This window comes from Armigeres subalbatus, chromosome 1 (assembly GCF_024139115.2).
Source record: "Armigeres subalbatus isolate Guangzhou_Male chromosome 1, GZ_Asu_2, whole genome shotgun sequence".
Taxonomy (NCBI): domain Eukaryota; kingdom Metazoa; phylum Arthropoda; class Insecta; order Diptera; family Culicidae; genus Armigeres; species Armigeres subalbatus.
The window spans coordinates 235,770,215-235,787,370 of record NC_085139.1 but is presented as its reverse complement, the minus strand read 5'-3'; the positions used below and the strand labels follow the sequence as shown (position 1 = coordinate 235,787,370).

General features: G+C 40.2%; 1 protein-coding gene across 1 annotated transcript in view; it reads left to right on the top strand.

The window, feature by feature from the left end:
- LOC134211866 (RYamide receptor-like) overlaps positions 1–17,156 on the top strand; it is a 654,886-nt gene that overhangs the window by 88,336 nt on the left and 549,394 nt on the right. Inside the window, exons 2-4 of the mRNA XM_062689199.1 lie at positions 13,256–14,044; positions 14,169–14,282; positions 14,722–14,920. Of these exons, the coding sequence (XP_062545183.1) occupies positions 13,419–14,044; positions 14,169–14,282; positions 14,722–14,920 (939 nt within the window). The 5' untranslated portion in view covers positions 13,256–13,418. The remainder of the gene's footprint in view (positions 1–13,255; positions 14,045–14,168; positions 14,283–14,721; positions 14,921–17,156) is intronic.

The following is a 17,156-nucleotide window of genomic DNA, read 5'->3' as shown; positions in this document are numbered from 1 at the left end:
ATTGGCCACTCCTGGTACATGCAAGGTTCCCCCGGGGAACCCGCAGGAAGCGACATTTCCGTTTTAGCACCAAAATATGCCGTGCGGCGGCTCTGTCGTCATGATTTTCCACAAAATAGATGATAATGCGCTCGAAATCGATAAGTGACCACATTGGCCACTCTTGGAGCCTATGAGGTGCCCTCGGGGAATCCGTAAAAGAGGACATTTCCGTTTTAACACCAAAATATGTCGTGCGGCAGCTCTTTCGCCATGATTTTCCACAAAATAGATGATTATGCGCTTGAAATCGATAATTGACCACATTGGCCGCTCTTGGAGTCTACCAGGGGCCCCCAGGGAACCCGTAGAATGGGATATTTCCGTTTTAACACCGAAATATTCCGAGCGGCGACTCTTTCGATGTATTTTCCCACCAAAGAGATGGTTATTCGCTCGAAATCAATAAGTGATCACATTGGCCACTCTTGAACCACATTGGCTATATTTGAAACCTATGAGGCTCCCTCGGAGAACACGTAGAAGATGACATTTCCGTTTAACACCGAAATATGTCGTGCGGCGGCTCTTTCGTCATGATTTTCCACAAAATAGATGATTATGCGCTTGAAATCGATAAGTGACCACATTGGCCACTCTTGGAACCAATGAGATGCCCACTGGAAACCCGTAGATGGTGACATTTCCGTTTTTATACCGAAATAAATACGTGACCACATTTTCCATTTTGGAACCTATGAAGTACCGCCGTGGAGCTCATAGGAGAGGACATTTCCGTTCTTACTCTTACTCTTACTTAGGGCCGATGCCCACGTAGCGTGTTTTCAAGCTGCATGCACGCCGCGTCCACGCAAGGTATCCGGCATCAAATGTAGTCGTGCACACGTTTACGTGTGCATTACTCCATTTGATGCTGGGTACCTTGCGTGAACGCGGCGTGCAAGCAGCGTGAAAAAACTTTACGTGGACATCGGCCCTTAAAGACATGCCGTGCAGTGGCTCTTTCACTATAATTTTCCATCAAATAGTTGGTAATGCTCTTGAAATCTAATATCAACCCGGGGGAGCTCCAGGCCCAATTTCGGTAATTGTGCCTTGAAGAATTCATTGAAAGTGTCTGTGCACACAAAATCTAACTCACTTTTGAGGAACTTTCCCTCAACCGAATTGCTCGCAGTAAATAGCATTCGACGAAAATCCTGCCCTATTGTTTCCTATTGAAAATTGACCAGATCGAACTATGGAATCGTTATGGCCAAAATACTAATTTCAGCAGCTACATGGGAAAATCACTTTGCTGGCACTTATGCTCATCCGATTGGCTTGCAATAAGATGCGTTCAGCAGAAAGTTTTAGAATGCAAATAAACAAATATGAAAAATAATAGCTATCTACCTATTAGTGTTATATTAGACTTTTCTTATATATTTCTCAACCCTTTTGAACGAACGATAACTACCACTAGGTAGATTCATCTTGTTTTTCCTGCGGGTACCTTGTAGGTTGTAGATATTAAGTTCAGAATGAATGACCTATTTGATAGAAAACTATCAAATAGGTCATTCATTCTGAACTTATTATCTACAACCTACAAGGTACCCGCAGGAGTCTCACAGAAAAAGAGATTTTTTTATATCAAAATGTTGCGTTTTCATATCATTGTCCACGGTGATCGGTGAAAACCTCAAACTTCTATGAATCGATATTGAAGGGACCATCGACTAATAATAATATCGAGATGCGGAATAGAAAATCCTTGGAGAGCTGTTCGAAGGAATCATCACAGTAGCCCAGAAACTATTTTTTAATTTGACTCAGTATACTCAATTTCAAATGAAGAACAATTTCATGCGCATAACCAGCTTTTTGAAGACTTGTGGCATGGGTAGACAATGATAGACGAAGATAGCGCTGCCGCAAGCGGCACAGTACATTTGATATAACCATGAAAATGTCCTCTCCTACGGGTTCGCAGAGCATCTCAAAGGTTCCAAGAGTAGACAATATCACTAATCAACTCCAAGCACATGACCACCTGTTTGGTAGAAAATTAAAAAGAAAGAGCCACCGCACGGCATATTTTGGTGTTAAAATGGAAATGTACTCTTCTACGGGCTCCCGGGGGCACCTCATAGGTTCTAAGGGTGGACAATATGTCAATAATCGATTTCGAGGGCACCTATTTGGAGGAAAATCACGACGAAAGAGCCGCCGCATGACATATGTTGGTGTAAAAATGGAAATGCCATCTTCTACGTGTTCTCCGAGGGAGCCTCATAGATTTCAAATGTAGCCAATGTGGTCACTTATCGATTTCGAGCGCACGTCCATCTGTTCGATGGGAAAACACCAAAAGAGCCGCCGCACGGCTTATATTGGTGTAAAAATGGAAATGTCCCTTTCTATTGGTTCCATGGGGCCCCTCATAGGTTCCAGGCGTTGCCAATGTGGTCGCTTATCGATTTCGAGCGCATAATCATCTGTTTGGTGGAAAATTATGACGAAAGAGACGCCGCACGGCATATTTTGGTGCTAAAACGGAAATGTCCTCTCAAACGGAATACCCGGGGGCACCTTGCTTGTACCAAGAGTGGCCAATGTGGTCATTTATCGATTTCAAGCGCATAACCATCTGTTTGGTGGAAAATCATGACAAAAGAGCCGCCGCACGGCATATTTTGGTGCTAAAACGGGAATGTCCCCTCCTGCGGGTTCCCCGGGGCGCCTTGCATGTACCAAGAGTGGCCAATGTGGTCATTTATCGATTTGAAGCGCATAACCAAATCATCTGTTTGGTGGAAAATCATGACAAAAGTGCCGCCTCCTGCTCCCTCCTGCGGGTTCCCCGGGGGCACCTTGCATGTACCAGGAGTGGCCAATGTGGTCTTTTATCGATTTCAAGCGCGTTATCATCTATTTTGTGGAAAATCATGACGACAGAGCTGCCGCACGGTATATTTTGGTGCTAAAACGGGAATGTCCCCTTCTGCGGGTTCCCCGGGGGCACCTTGCATGTACCAGGAGTGGCCAATGTGGTCATTTATCGATTTCAAGCGCATAACCATCTGTTTGGTGGAAAATCATTACAAAAGAGCCGCCGCACGGCATATTTTGGTGCTAAAACGGAAATATCCCCTCCTGCGGGTTCCCCGGGGCGCCTTGCATGCACCAGGAGTGGCCAATGTGGTCTTTCATCGATTTCAAGCGCATTATCATCTATTTTGTGGAAAATCATGACAAAAGAGCCGCCGCACGGTATATTTTGGTGCTACAACGGAAATGTCCCCTCCTGCGGGTTCCCCGGGGCGCCTTACATGCACCAGGAGTGACCAATGTGGTCTTTCATCGATTTCAAGCGCATTATCATCTATTTTGTGGAAAATCATGACAAAAGAGCCGCCGCACGGTATATTTTGGTGCTATAACGGAAATGTCCCCTCCTGCGGGTTCCCCGGGGCGCCTTACATGCACCAGGAGTGACCAATGTGGTCATTTATTGATTTCAAGCGCATTATCATCTATTTGGTGGAAAATCATGACAAAAGAGCCGCCGCACGGCATATTTTGGTGCTAAAACGGAAACGTCCCCTCCTGCGGGTTCCCCGGGGGCACCTTGCATGTACCAGGAGTGGCCAATGTGGTCTTTTATCGATTTCAAGCGCATTATCATCTATTTGGTGGAGAATCATGACAAAAGAGCCGCCGCACGGCATATTTTGGTGCTAAAACGGAAATGTCCCCTCCTGCGGGTTCCCCGGGGGCACCTTGCATGTACCAGGAGTGGCCACTTTCATCGGAAGCCCTCTCATGGACCATACATTACCGTTTTAAGAGAATATATGAAGAATTAGCGATCGAATGGCATATATGGAGCGATTTTTATGCTCCCCTTATATGACCGACAAGGTCCCCGTGGAAGTCGTTTCCCGGTGGCCATTGTCTCCAGAACCAGCATATCACCACATAGCCACAAAATTGATGAGTTTATCTTTAGAACGGTATATAAACTTTGTAATTCGGTTATAATTTGACTGTTTTATAAGCATTTACATTTCTGGGTCAATATGACCCTAACATCTTATTCGTAACTTTTTTGTGGGGTCGTTCCTGTTGCACCTTAAAATACTTTTTTCATGTCAGATGCTTCATTTCCACGAAATATTAAAAGTCAAGAAATTTCAGAACGATCGGATTATCAGGTAAAAAGTTATTCTACTTTGAAGTTTCGTTTTGGGTCATATTGACCCCAACATCTTACTAAGGTTAAATATCTCCATTTTCAACAGCTTCTCGAAGTGACTTTGTTTTTTGGGTATATGTCTTGCCCACACATCCGGCTTAATCAATGTTTTTGGCCATCTTTGTACATCATGATGTATTTACTTATGGCGTAATATTTGATGAAAAACTGCAAAAAAAAAACTCAATAATGTAGAGTGGCTTTCACCAAGAGTGAAATCAATTTGAAGACTCAGCCAGGGCCATATGATCAACAGTTAATTTGATAAGTCAGCTTTGTTTTGCCAAACGTTCTGAATTCGAAATCATTTGAACGGCTCGGATAAAGTTATTTTCACTATTTTTACTGAGGCTAGTCTCGATAATAGTAGGAAAGTTGCAATGTGGAAAATGGAAAGTGTAATGGATAAAAATTCTAAAAAAGAGTAATGTGCTTGTTCTTATGTAGTAGTAAGTATTTAATAAGAATAAATTATTGAGAAATCGACTGTATATTTTGATTTTGATTTTATAATAAATAAATAAAGTTCAATAAACGCAACAAAATTTCTACGTGTGTTCATATCTCGTCTGAGTGTTTATGAGCATTTTTTCAAAGTTATTTTCAGAGAAACCAAATCTAACTAAAAACAATGACTTTGAGAAAAACTTAAAATCCCTTTAAAATAAAACTGTTTGGCAAATTGGCCCACATTTTGTTTTGCAACGGTGGCAATGATGCGGGATTTTTATCACTCAAGCATCGAGTAAAAAAAAGTTAGAAGAAACAATCAGAGGATCAAGTTATTCCAAGGTCTCGACATATAAGCACATTTCCCAATCAAGCCCACATTTCATACATAAATGAAGAAACTTTTATCGCCTAAAACTTTTCCACCTTTTAACTTTAATTTTTTTCCGCGCTCATCGTCTTCTACTTCAAATCCTTCCTGCTATAGCCTGATTTCCGGCATTCAAATTCACAGAGATCACAGCTGCAGTGCCGATACGTTCTTGAAAGCTTTTATTTTTCTGCAACGATTTAATTTTAAAATCTACTGAACCATGGGAAGGCCTGTAGTTTTAACTTGTAGAAGACGTTACGGGAAACGGATGGCTCGTCGGTGTGTTTAATTTTTGTTGACTCATGCTAATTAAAGGCTGCCCGATTCTCCACACCCGCTCAGATGAGCCCTGAACCAAATCTAGAAAAACCGCATATATATTTATTTTGTGATGGAATTATTTTATATCAAACTAACATATTTGATATCACACCCTATTCAACAATCAAACACAAGGAAATGAAAAGTCTTTCTCATTTCCGTAACTTTTTTTTATGTTTGATTTTGATAAAATTTGAATTTGTTTATAGGCAAGAGAAAATTAGGCAGCATGCATATTAACATCAGCATTGAAATCTATCGAAATTTAGGATGCTTTGAATCGAGGAAAAACATGCCGGATGTATGTTACCCCACATATGCTTGCTACTCACTCTTAAAGTTCAAATTACATCTCAATTGAATCATTTGTTTGAGAAACTGCATAAGTCCATTTTACACAATTTCGAGAAAACAACAAAAAACTGTTTTTGAACAAATTGGCACCGAATCTTTCGATTTCTTCGATACAGATCAATAGTTTTTGGCAAAACTCAACACTTCTGGTGCAAAAACTGTAAGCAGTACTTCACAATTGCTCTTCAAAGTGCGTGGACATATGTAGTTTCTCAAACAAACGAAAAAAAATTCATACATTCCTGAACAAAAATTTTTTTTCGCATTTTTTGCCAGAATACGTATTTTTGGACGAGGATTCAGAATATATAAAAATCTCATTTTGGCCAAAAATGTTACATATGCAGTTTCTCAAACAAACGGTTCAATTGTATTTGTCGCATTGAGCATTCATTTTAAAATATTGACGTGAAGCGGAAATATTCCATTTTCAACCCACGGTACTCCTTTCCTTTTGATTTTTATCTCTATCGATCGGGAGGCTGCCATTTAGCATAAAGGACATTTGCACCAGATTGGTTATTTGACTTGAAACGGTGTTAAAATTATCGATCGTTTCTCCTGAGGAACATCCATTCGCGCTGTTCCGGAATGTGACCAGATTGATCAAACAGCTCAGGAACACCTTCCTGTCATTCAATATCTACGGAGTCACGGCTATATTCTAAACGATAACCCATATCCCAAAAACTGTGTTAATGTTGTGAACAGTAAGAGACAACCTACTACGCAACCAACCAACCAACCGCTGAAAACCATCATTTTGGAAACCTTGAGGTCAATGAATCTTTGAGGTAACAGATAAAAGAACGAGTGAAATAAAGCATCAATAATGATGTTCAAACGTATTCTTATGAGCTTCAAGTTCTTTCTACTACAAAGGGCTAATTTTATTTCGTTAAGCATTTCGGAATCCCACCATCACATAGAGCCCAAATCAGTCAAGGTTCTTAGCACCCCAATTTCGATGTTGTCAAATATATCGTCTAAAATAAACGATAGAATAAATCCCAACCACCTTCCTCTAAATTCGTTCATTAAATAAAATGACTTGCTTGTCGTTTGCGTTCTCATAGCTGTTGCCAAATAAACCACAGTAGAGTATAGTTTTGGTTTCCCACCCCTCGAACATTGTTCAAACTGAATACATGTACGGAAATAAGCGTTCCTGCAGAGGCCAAAATTCAGCACTTAGCCCATTAGACTGGAATGTGGGTTGCCGGTAGGTATGTGGTTTGTTTAGCCAAGCTGTTTTCGTTCCCCATCAGTCTGCCAGTCATCCAGCCACCCAATCAGTTCCCTGGTGGTCCGGGTGGTTGGAAGTCACCAGCCAACAATAACATTGGAGTTCCCAAACAGAAATTGAAACCAATCAAAGTACGGGGGCAAACTAGGTTTTCCATCATTGTCAGCTGTTTCCTGCGTAGCGTACCACCTGTTCATATGTGCAAACTATTAGTTTTGCAACAAAGTTTAATTAACTGTTCATCTATCAGAACGGAACGGAACGGAAGGATGGGGTATTGTTTCGACACCTTGTCGATCGATAGTGGCAGGTGTTTACATAGAGTAATCACCTTTTCTAATGACAGGGAAATTGTCAATCACCAACAGGTTTGATCCTTTTTTAAACTCACTCAATGCACTATCGACATGTACAAAATCGACATGTTTATTTAGACAGATCCATTTAAAACACATTTTGGGGAAAATTTACCAATGATGGATTTCACTCTAAATTGACAGGATATTCCTTAAATAAAACTCGAATGTTTTTCTACGCTTTATTTGTAATTTGTATAAAGAGCTGCTTGAAGTGTTTTTTTAATCCGTCATATTGTTTCTCAACTATTACCCTTCAAATTTTTATACTGGGCAATGATATGTACCACTTCGTTGTTTGCTGGAACGGCAGCCAGCGAATCCAAACCGAATGTAGAGTATAGCAGGCAAGATTAGGGTGACCATATTGAATTTTTCCAAAGGAGGACAATTCATCCGAATTGTAGCAAAAAAGGAGGACATTTGATTGAAAAGGAGGACATAAAAAACATCGATTAATTTTAAGTATTGAATATGATTAAAAATCTTCTTTTCCGATTCTAAACTTTTAGCAATATATTATATGACATGGCGGCTGCTTTTTGTCTCACATACTCAAGAAACATATCGTACGACACGTTCAAGAGCCAATTTGAAGGGTGTTTTCCTATTTTTTCCTAATCTTTATCTCACATTCCAATTCTTCTGATATCATCGAAACCTGTATTACTGTAACTCATGGATTTTATTTTCGATATTTACATTATTTTTTGTCAAAGTATAAGGGAAAATTTTGGGAATTGCGGTTTTCTCAGTCTTTGAAACCATTGAACGATTAACGTTTCATTCTGCAAAACGTCTCGGTCATTGGCTGTGGCCTCTTTCAAAAGACGACAACGATTGACCAATTTCCCCTTGAGAAAGGCCTCATTCGATGGCCGAAACGTCGGGTAGAATCAAATGTTAACCGTTCAGTGGTTTTCAAGACTAAGATAACCGCAATTCCCACATAAAAGCTATTTCCAGTCTATTACCATAATAAATCATGAAGGAAAATATATCAGATAAATCGCAAACGTGTGCAGTTCTGTTTGTGATCGGATCTCTGTTGTATTATTGTTTGTTAAACTAGATTTTTTTCAGAAATATTTATTTACTGTTTTCTCAAAATTTTCAAAAAGGAGGACATTTTAGCCCGAAAGGAGGACATCTGATTTCTAATGAAAAAGGAGGACATGTCCTCCTTTAGGATACCATATGGTCACCCTAGGCAAGATCCTATGCTAACAAATATCCAGGTTTCGCATTCCTCTAAAATACCAAACGTGCAGGTGGTGAATCCGATACTATCGTTAGTGAGACCAGTTGAATCCATTTGATGATAGAGCCCTGTCCCCTGTGATGTCAGTCAGAATCAATCCTGCAATTGAGCAGTTTTGGAATTTCGATGCGGGGCCGAAAATTTACCTCCCCGGTGACGAACTCGACAACATGGTAACATTGAAAGGATCAACTGAACGTCATGGTTGACAATCTAGCTTATAGGAGGCACCAATTACGATGCATTAGTGGTGCACAAGAATCATGTTCACTTGCCAAAATCCTCACTACTGAATAGGATGTACGTCCCAAGTGAAGGGTATCGCAGCCAACGCGAAATCGCATATGCTAGCTAATAAGTGTATACAAAGTGGAGGCGATATAGACAGGCGCATGCCTCCATTTGACTGCATCCAAAGTATACGTACGTGGCCTCCACATTGAACAGTTTTTCGCTATGGTATACGACCTTATGCGATAGTACAAGTTTTCATGACAAAACATAAGAAAAGAAGAAATTTCTATTAAGGGTATACGATAACACACTTTTTCCTATCAAAACAAAACGCAAATAAAAATGTCTATGTTGATCGTGGAGTGTGTGCTCCCGAATCTGATCAATTTTATAGCAGTATAGTTTTATATCACTAAGTATATAAAAATAAAGAAATTGTGGGATTTTGGGAAATTCGAGTTTGTTCTATTCCGCGCCCGTTTGTATCGTGCCTCGTTCGCCCTCGTGCGGTGTTGCAGAAGTCTCGTCTAAGCTGCATTGTTTCCTCCACTAAGGGCTCTGTGCCACTGTGCGGTGCTTCCAATAGCATATCGAGTATCTCTCCAGCCATCTTCAAGAGAAGCTGCGCCTAGCTGCTCTTCCGCTGGGAGTGCTACAACTTCCAGCTGCTGCACGTAGTCTTGGGCTAGTCTACCGTCATGTAGCCATCCAAGGTCCCAAGATTGGACTAAGTGCAATAGGTGGAGTGCTTTGCATTGCAGTACACCTTTCGAGGCTAATTATTTAACGAAGCAAGTCCTTCGAATGATGGTACAGCGAGCATTGTACCATTCATACGTAGTTTGCGTTACCATTTCGCGCTCGAGAGTGCACTAAGGCGAGTGTGATTTAGAACATAGAAAATGGACAACGTCTTTCCCGAAGATACTGGGTGTCAAATCAGCATCTAAAATTATGGACCATCACTTCCAATGGATGGGGCCCTCCTTAGCCGTGCGGTAAGACGCGCGGCTACAAAGCAGGACCATGCTGAGGGTGGCTGGGTTCGATTCCCGGTGCCGGTCTAGGCAATTTTCGGATTGGAAACTGTCTCGACTTCCCTGGGCATAAAAGTATCATCGTGCTAGCCTCATGATATACGAATGCAAAAATGGTAACCTGGCTTAGAAACCTCGCAGTTAATAACTGTGGAAGTGCTTAATGAACACTAAGCTGCGAGGCGGCTCTGTCCCAGTGTGGGGATGTAATGCCAATAAGAAGAAGAAGAAGACTTCCAATGGATTTTGAAGGCCTATATGGCGGCGAAAGCAAGTCCAGAAGAGCAAGCTCGACAACAGCCAAAGCGGAAAGCTTTCACGCCGTTTGGAGAATTGAGTCCGTCAACAAGTAGGGAAAGGTGGTCGGTGGCCGGCACTGGTCGGTTGTCTTAACTTATGACGGTAACTTATGACATAAGATAGTTACGAACCTTCTGCCAAGTATCATGTTTGGGTAATATCAGTACGATGTTTTTGTGCCCAATACCAAACCAAATAGTCGCATCTGTTTTGTTTAACGAACAAAATATGTTTTAGACAAGTGAAAACCCAACCACAGTTTTTTTTTTAAATTTGATTTTTTTTTTTCATTAGTGTTCCATAGAAGTGTAAATTAATCAGAAAGTTTAATTCATTGAGTATTTATAAAATGAATGAATCCTAATTTGTAATACAATATTGAATGCCACCGAATTATGTGTCAAAAAAGATTTTTTCAAATGGATCCTAAATTTAGTTGTCGGCACCCAAATGTGGTCGGTTGGCGGCACCCCTTTTTGTGATTGAAATATCATCAGTGACGACGTCTTATTAAACGCAGGTAGGTACGTGCTTACTGCTGGAAAAAATCACAAAAATAAACAAATAAAATTCCTTTTCATTGCGTTGTTTTTCGTAGGATGAATATCGGAGCTATGAAACGAAGTCCAGGAAAAGTAATCCTACCTTATTATTACATATGTTGCTGTTCATAAAAGTTCCACACTTGTAAAGTGGATTGGCCTGAAGAAATTATTACATATTCATGCACTAATGTATTTCCAGAACTTATGAATCTTATATTGCCGATTTCATCAATTTGAAGAGTTATGTGTAGATTGTGATTTTCCCGATTCTTTTTCTCACACCCACTCTCATTTCGAGTTGATCGATTTTTGTTACTGAAATTTACCCAATTATAACCAATTACTCGTTAGTCACATGCAAGCGTGTACACAAAATCGATTCCCGCCATGATTTGACGTCTATTTGTTTTCAGATTGAGCACTCACACACAAATATTATACACGGAAAATCAAACTTTTTTGAGTGTATTGAGTTTGAGAAAAAGATGACTGTGAGAAAAAAAATCTCGCAAAACTCTTATAAAGTGCAAAAAGCGCAATAATTTACGAGTTTATTTGAAGTTCGATTCAGCAGAAAATAGAACTATGGTTGACTACTTCAAACATACGAAACTCATCTGATATAAAGATTAATCTAGAATAACCTCTTGTGAAAGTGCATTTTTTTGTTATAGTTTCAAAATCAATATGCACGGACAATCTGAATAACAGCAGATAAATTTCTAAATGTTTCCAAAGTTATTGATTGACTTCAGACCGGGCCATTATTCAAAGCTAGCCACATATCAAGGTCAGCTACATAGCCTTGTACTATAATGACGACAGGAGACGGTAAAGGTGATCTAAAATATTTAGACTGAAATAGCCCTTTTCTGTTGATGGAAAGCCGCTAGATATTTTATCCATAGGACTGAATACTTGCTAAATTGAATATTTTATGGACCTTTTTGTTCACCAAAGGTGAACTTGGAACCACCTTAGTAATAGATGCGGATGATCGTCCAGTTATATTTATCACAGATGCAGTAATATCACAAGTGGCAGGAATGATGATTATTGAACACTCTGAACCTGTCCTTAATCTATTTATGTCGTTTTAAATATGAGTTTGATGGAAAATGTCATCATAATAGAGAAGACTAAATTAAGATATATGCTATGCATTGAAGATTCAACCAATTTATGAATAAACTCAGAATCAGAATATTATCGGTTGCCTTAGAATTACCTGAAATTATTCGAATCGTTTATAAAAAAAATACTATGTTAACTAAGCTTTTGTTTGGTGGAGTTCTCGGTAAGAATTTTGAAAAATCTGTAGCTTTTTATCTCTCGTCTGTGAATCGGTAGGTGAGTCAGAAATCGGTAGGTCTGGCCACCCTGCTAAGGCGGGCCCCAAGGACAAGGACATTCTACTAAAAAAACTTAAAAAGAATTTTATCAACTGTTAATATTCAGGGACTCGCTTTACGTTACGCGTTGACCGGATTTAAGAGTATAGGTACAAGCATGAGAGCCTATTACAGTCATGATTATTGTCCATTCAAATCTACTCGAAAAACGTTCGAAAATCTGAGTCGGCGTTCAGAGCCGAAATGAATATTTTTTTAAACAATCTTATATTTGAACTTGGTACAAACATGAACCAGAGTGTTATCATGTTTCGCAGACACTTATTCAATTAATGGCATTGACAATCTGACAAAATTGTATTATTTAGCAAGAAAATTTTGTAGCAACAACTACTTTTTCTAAAAAAAAAGATCTTAGAAGACATACGATGCTATGAGGAATGAGGAAATTGCTTTGTGGTACATGAATAGTGACTATTTTGGAATCCGCTTTTTAAACTTTTTGGAGGGTCCACGGCTTGGGAAAAGCCAACCCCCCTCTGGCCATCCCTTATTTACGTCAATATTGCCCACATACCAAGAAATGAAATGTAATTATAATTATTAAAGATACGATACAAAAATGCTCATCATATACACTTTAACTGCATATAATATGGTATGTGAAACATAATTCTGTTGATCTCAGTTCAATACTAAAGCAGCTTTTCCTCAATATTAGCGGTTTCACAATAAACCTCAGACACTTTGCTTGCAGGCCTTTCATGTCTTATGTAGGATTCAAAGACTATCAATAGAAGTAATCTATAATGGCACTTGAACGGAAGCCTCTTCTAATTAACATCAAAGAACCGAAGCCCCCTGAAGCTGGAAGAGAAAGTGAAAGCATATCGATGATTGATTTTTCAGATTCCATCTTCGTTGTCGATTCAATCATCACCGATGACGTCTGTCGGAATTAACGACAAATTGAATTCCGCGGAATCAATCAGTTTGATTTCCACACAAAAGCGATGGTCTCATTGAGTAGGGGTTTTCGGTTCTGTTGAAATGCAAATCTGATATACATATCAATCGCAATCTCTTGCTTCTTATGGAACCCCATTCCCGCAAACTGCATTCCAATCACATACACACACTCTGCGCGTGCTAACTTTTACCGTTTTCTCCCTCTCTTCCGTTGCAGGTGCATTTCCGCCCGATTAACGACGATAATGTGCAACCGGCCGTGGTAATTCGCTTCATGGCAACCGATACGTGTCTGCAGCCGCTGTTGTAACGCTAACGAGACGGCAAACTTTCCCTCGAAGCCACAGATACCGTCACCTGTGCGGTCCACGGCCGCCACCATGAGCTTGCAGTACACGGTCCAGTATTCGGACTATTTCAACAAATCCTGGCGGAACGAGTCGGGACCTTTTGCTGCTGCCAACGACAGCGCTCGGCCATCACCCGGCCCCGGCTACTTGTTCAACGACACGTACGAAATCTACGCACCCAACTATCCGTACGTGTCATCCACGGAGGAGCAGACCTACATCGACCAGCTGACGGAGTGGATGAAGAATGGCTCCAATCACACCTTCTACGGGGAATGTTCCAATACCGGCTATTTGCCCAGTTTGTACTTCGAAATCACCAGCTATTTCCTGTACGTGTTGATTTTCGTGACGGCCGTGATCGGAAACTCGATTGTGCTGTTTATCGTGCAGTCCAACCCGCGGATGCGAACGGTCACGAACTACTTCATCACGAATCTGGCCGTGGGGGACCTGATGATGACGCTGTTCTGCGTCCCGTTCACGTTCATCTCGATGTTCGTGCTGCAGTATTGGCCGTTTGGGCTGGGGATGTGTCGGCTGGTGAACTACACGCAGGCCGTTTCGGTGCTGGTTAGTGCGTACACGTTGGTCGCGATCAGCGGCGATCGGTACATCGCCATAATGTGGCCCCTGAAGCCGAGAATCACAAAGACGTAAGTAGTTTCAGATTGGGATCCTTATGTTTTGTCTAATCCTTTATATATATTTTTAAAAACCGGTGTTTTTTTTGTTTTAGTCTAAGAATTGATACATATTGTGCGTATTTGTTATTTGCAGATGCTCCAAGGTGCTGATAGCAGTAGTGTGGGTCATAGCGTTGATAACGGCAGCACCCATTGCAATCTTCTCAACGCTTGACATGCCATCGAAGTGGCATGCGGTGTGTGATCTGTAAGTATCATTATGTGATCCGCTTAGCCGCCAATATTCTTTCTATCGAAAATTAATACCCAAAACGAAAATGTTCACAAAATTTCACTAATCCTAAAACAATGTTTTGTTCTGTAGACTTTGCCCTTTACACCTTTTGTTCTTTGATATTTTATCTTGAACTTCTATGTCGTGTTGTAGTGATTCAGGATTTAACCAAAAGTGGACAAAATGTTTCTATAAATAGCTAGAATACGCGGAAGGCAAAATTAGTAACAGCTGTTTGATTATCGAATTTATTATCCATTCCACCTCACTTGACGTTCCCTCGTTATTATTCCCCGTCATTCCTCGAAGCACCTCCTATAATAAACAGACCAATTTGCTTTCATTTCCATATCGCTTTTCTTCGTTTTAATTTCCCTCCGCTGCCGAACGCGACGTTGCGGAAACTATCCAGCCCAATCTGCAAGGAGATCTGGCCCTCGAAGGAGCAGGAGAGCTACTACACGACGACACTGCTGATGACGCAGTTCGTGATACCGCTGCTGGTGCTGATCTACACCTACACCCGCATCGCCATAGTGGTGTGGGGCAAGCGGCCGCCCGGCGAGGCGGAAAATTCCCGAGACCAGCGGATGGCCAAGTCGAAACGAAAGGTGAGTGCGTTGCTGTCTGTTGATTCGCTGACCGTCCCTATAGCAGCCATGCACCGATTACATGGCAGACCTGTTCCGTTGTCAACAGCCGACCAAGGCGGGGCGACTTCGAGGTAGCTTCGAAAATAGCTTGCGGTAACTTGCCGAAATTCAATGCGCCCCCAAATGGATGAAGTCCTTCAGCGCATTGACATGGCGACTAACTTCCCATATAATTAAGAAACAAAACAGATAAAATCAACTGGGGTAGCAATTTTGGTTCTTCATCTTATTGTTTGAGAAATGGAAGCAAGAGAAATCGCTACTTATTATTTTATTTATCCCCTGTGTAAGAACCGTTGATATGCTTTACTCTCTTGTTCCAATAAAAAAAAGAACAAAGATCGTTAGATAAAAAAATGGAAAGGATCAGCTACCACTACCCAATACCTCTTTTCATGCCAGTGTATAATTTATTGAAGCCAAAATTAATCGCCGAAAAGTCTTAGCCACTTGTTTGGTCATTGAAAGCAGACATAGTACTACAACGTGATAAGTGATTCTCAAATTTGTTTCTAAGGGTCAGTCTCACCTTATGATTTAAAGTTTACCATTGCAACAGGACCAGCTAAGCGAGCTCTGCTGTTGAATATTCTATCGGTCATAAAAAAATCTTCTCCGCTGGTTTTTAATCTCAACAAAAAAGGAGCCCCAGATCATTCGCCTAAGAAAAACATACCTTCAGAAAAAAAGTACCTTGATATTTTTGAAAATTCGGCTCCACGTTCGTGAATTGTGGCGATGAATGCACGTGCTATTTGTACTACAGATTAATTTTCCACATCTATGAAAGCCTTGGAAAATGATTACGATAATTATTCTCAAGCAAAGAGCAAATAAAAACGGAATCATATTCAACAAATTTATATACCTAGGTACTTCTCATATTTTCAAATAGTTCGACATCAATGGTTTAGATTGCTAAGCATTAAAATATGTTTCACACTGAACTCTCTCTAACTCGGTGTTCTAGAGTAGCACACATGTTGTACATAGATCACAGTAGCTTATGAGTGACCAGATTTAGTCACAATTGGGTTGCTGTAACCAGTTTCATTAAACTTGTGCTGCTTGGGTTCTGTTACTCGATATTCTCCCTTACTCAATGAAATTCAAAGTTTCTTCAATCTAGCATACTGCGTTGCCTCCGTAAGTCGATATCTCTCTTACCGAAAATTCTCTATGTAGGAATAAATTTTCAACGCTTTACCTCGCTAACTCGATGTTGTCAAAAACAGTTCACATGCACGATATACACGGTGCCGGGTCGTTTGGCTTAATGCCGATTCACCGAGCAGATGAAGAAAGAAACTTTCATTGCCAGTATGGGAAAGTGAGATCGTATGAGAGTATGAGAGAAGTGAGTAGAGGGAGTTACATGAAGTGTTCAGCAAGAAGTTAGGAATGAGACATTTCTTACATCACATAAAGATATAAGACGTAAGAAGTAGGAAGGGAATTGAGAAATTAGAAGTGAAAAGAGAGAAGTGAGAAGTGAAAAGTGAGAAGAAGAAATGAGAAAACGATGTGAGAAGTGCGAAGTGAGAAGGTACAAGTGAAAAAAGAGAATTGAAAAGTGAGAAAAAAAGTGAAAACCGAGTAGAGAAAATTGAAGAGCAGAATGTTATAAGTAAGAAATGTGAAATAAAAGGCGAGAAGTGAGAAATGCGAATTGAGAAGTGAGAAGCAAAAATTAGTCGTGAGAAGATAATAGTTAGAAGTGAGAAATGAGAAGTGAGATTTGAAACATGAGAAGTGAGTAGTGAAAAATACTGAAAAATAAGAAGTGAATAGTGAAGAGAAGTGAGTAGTGGTAAGTGAGAAGGAAGAAGTGAGAGATGAGAAGTGAGTAGTGATAAGTAAGAAGGGAGATATGAGGAAAGAAAATTATGAAATTTATCTTTATTTTTTCTTCTTTTTTGCCTCTTTTTCTTTTACACTTTTCCTTTTTCTTCCCCTTGCCTTCTACTTTCTTCCTTTCTCCTTTTCCTTAACTCTTTCTCTTATGTCCTCTTCCTTCCATCGGCTTCCATTTTTCTCTTTCCTTATTCCTTCTTGCTTTTTGTTTCTACTTTCTTCCTTCTAATTTTTTATTCTTCATTCTTCTTCTCTCGGTTTTCTTTCCATCTTACTTCTTTCTCCATTCTCCATTCTTCCTTCTTCATCCTTCCCTCTTCCTTGTTCCTTTTTTCTTCTT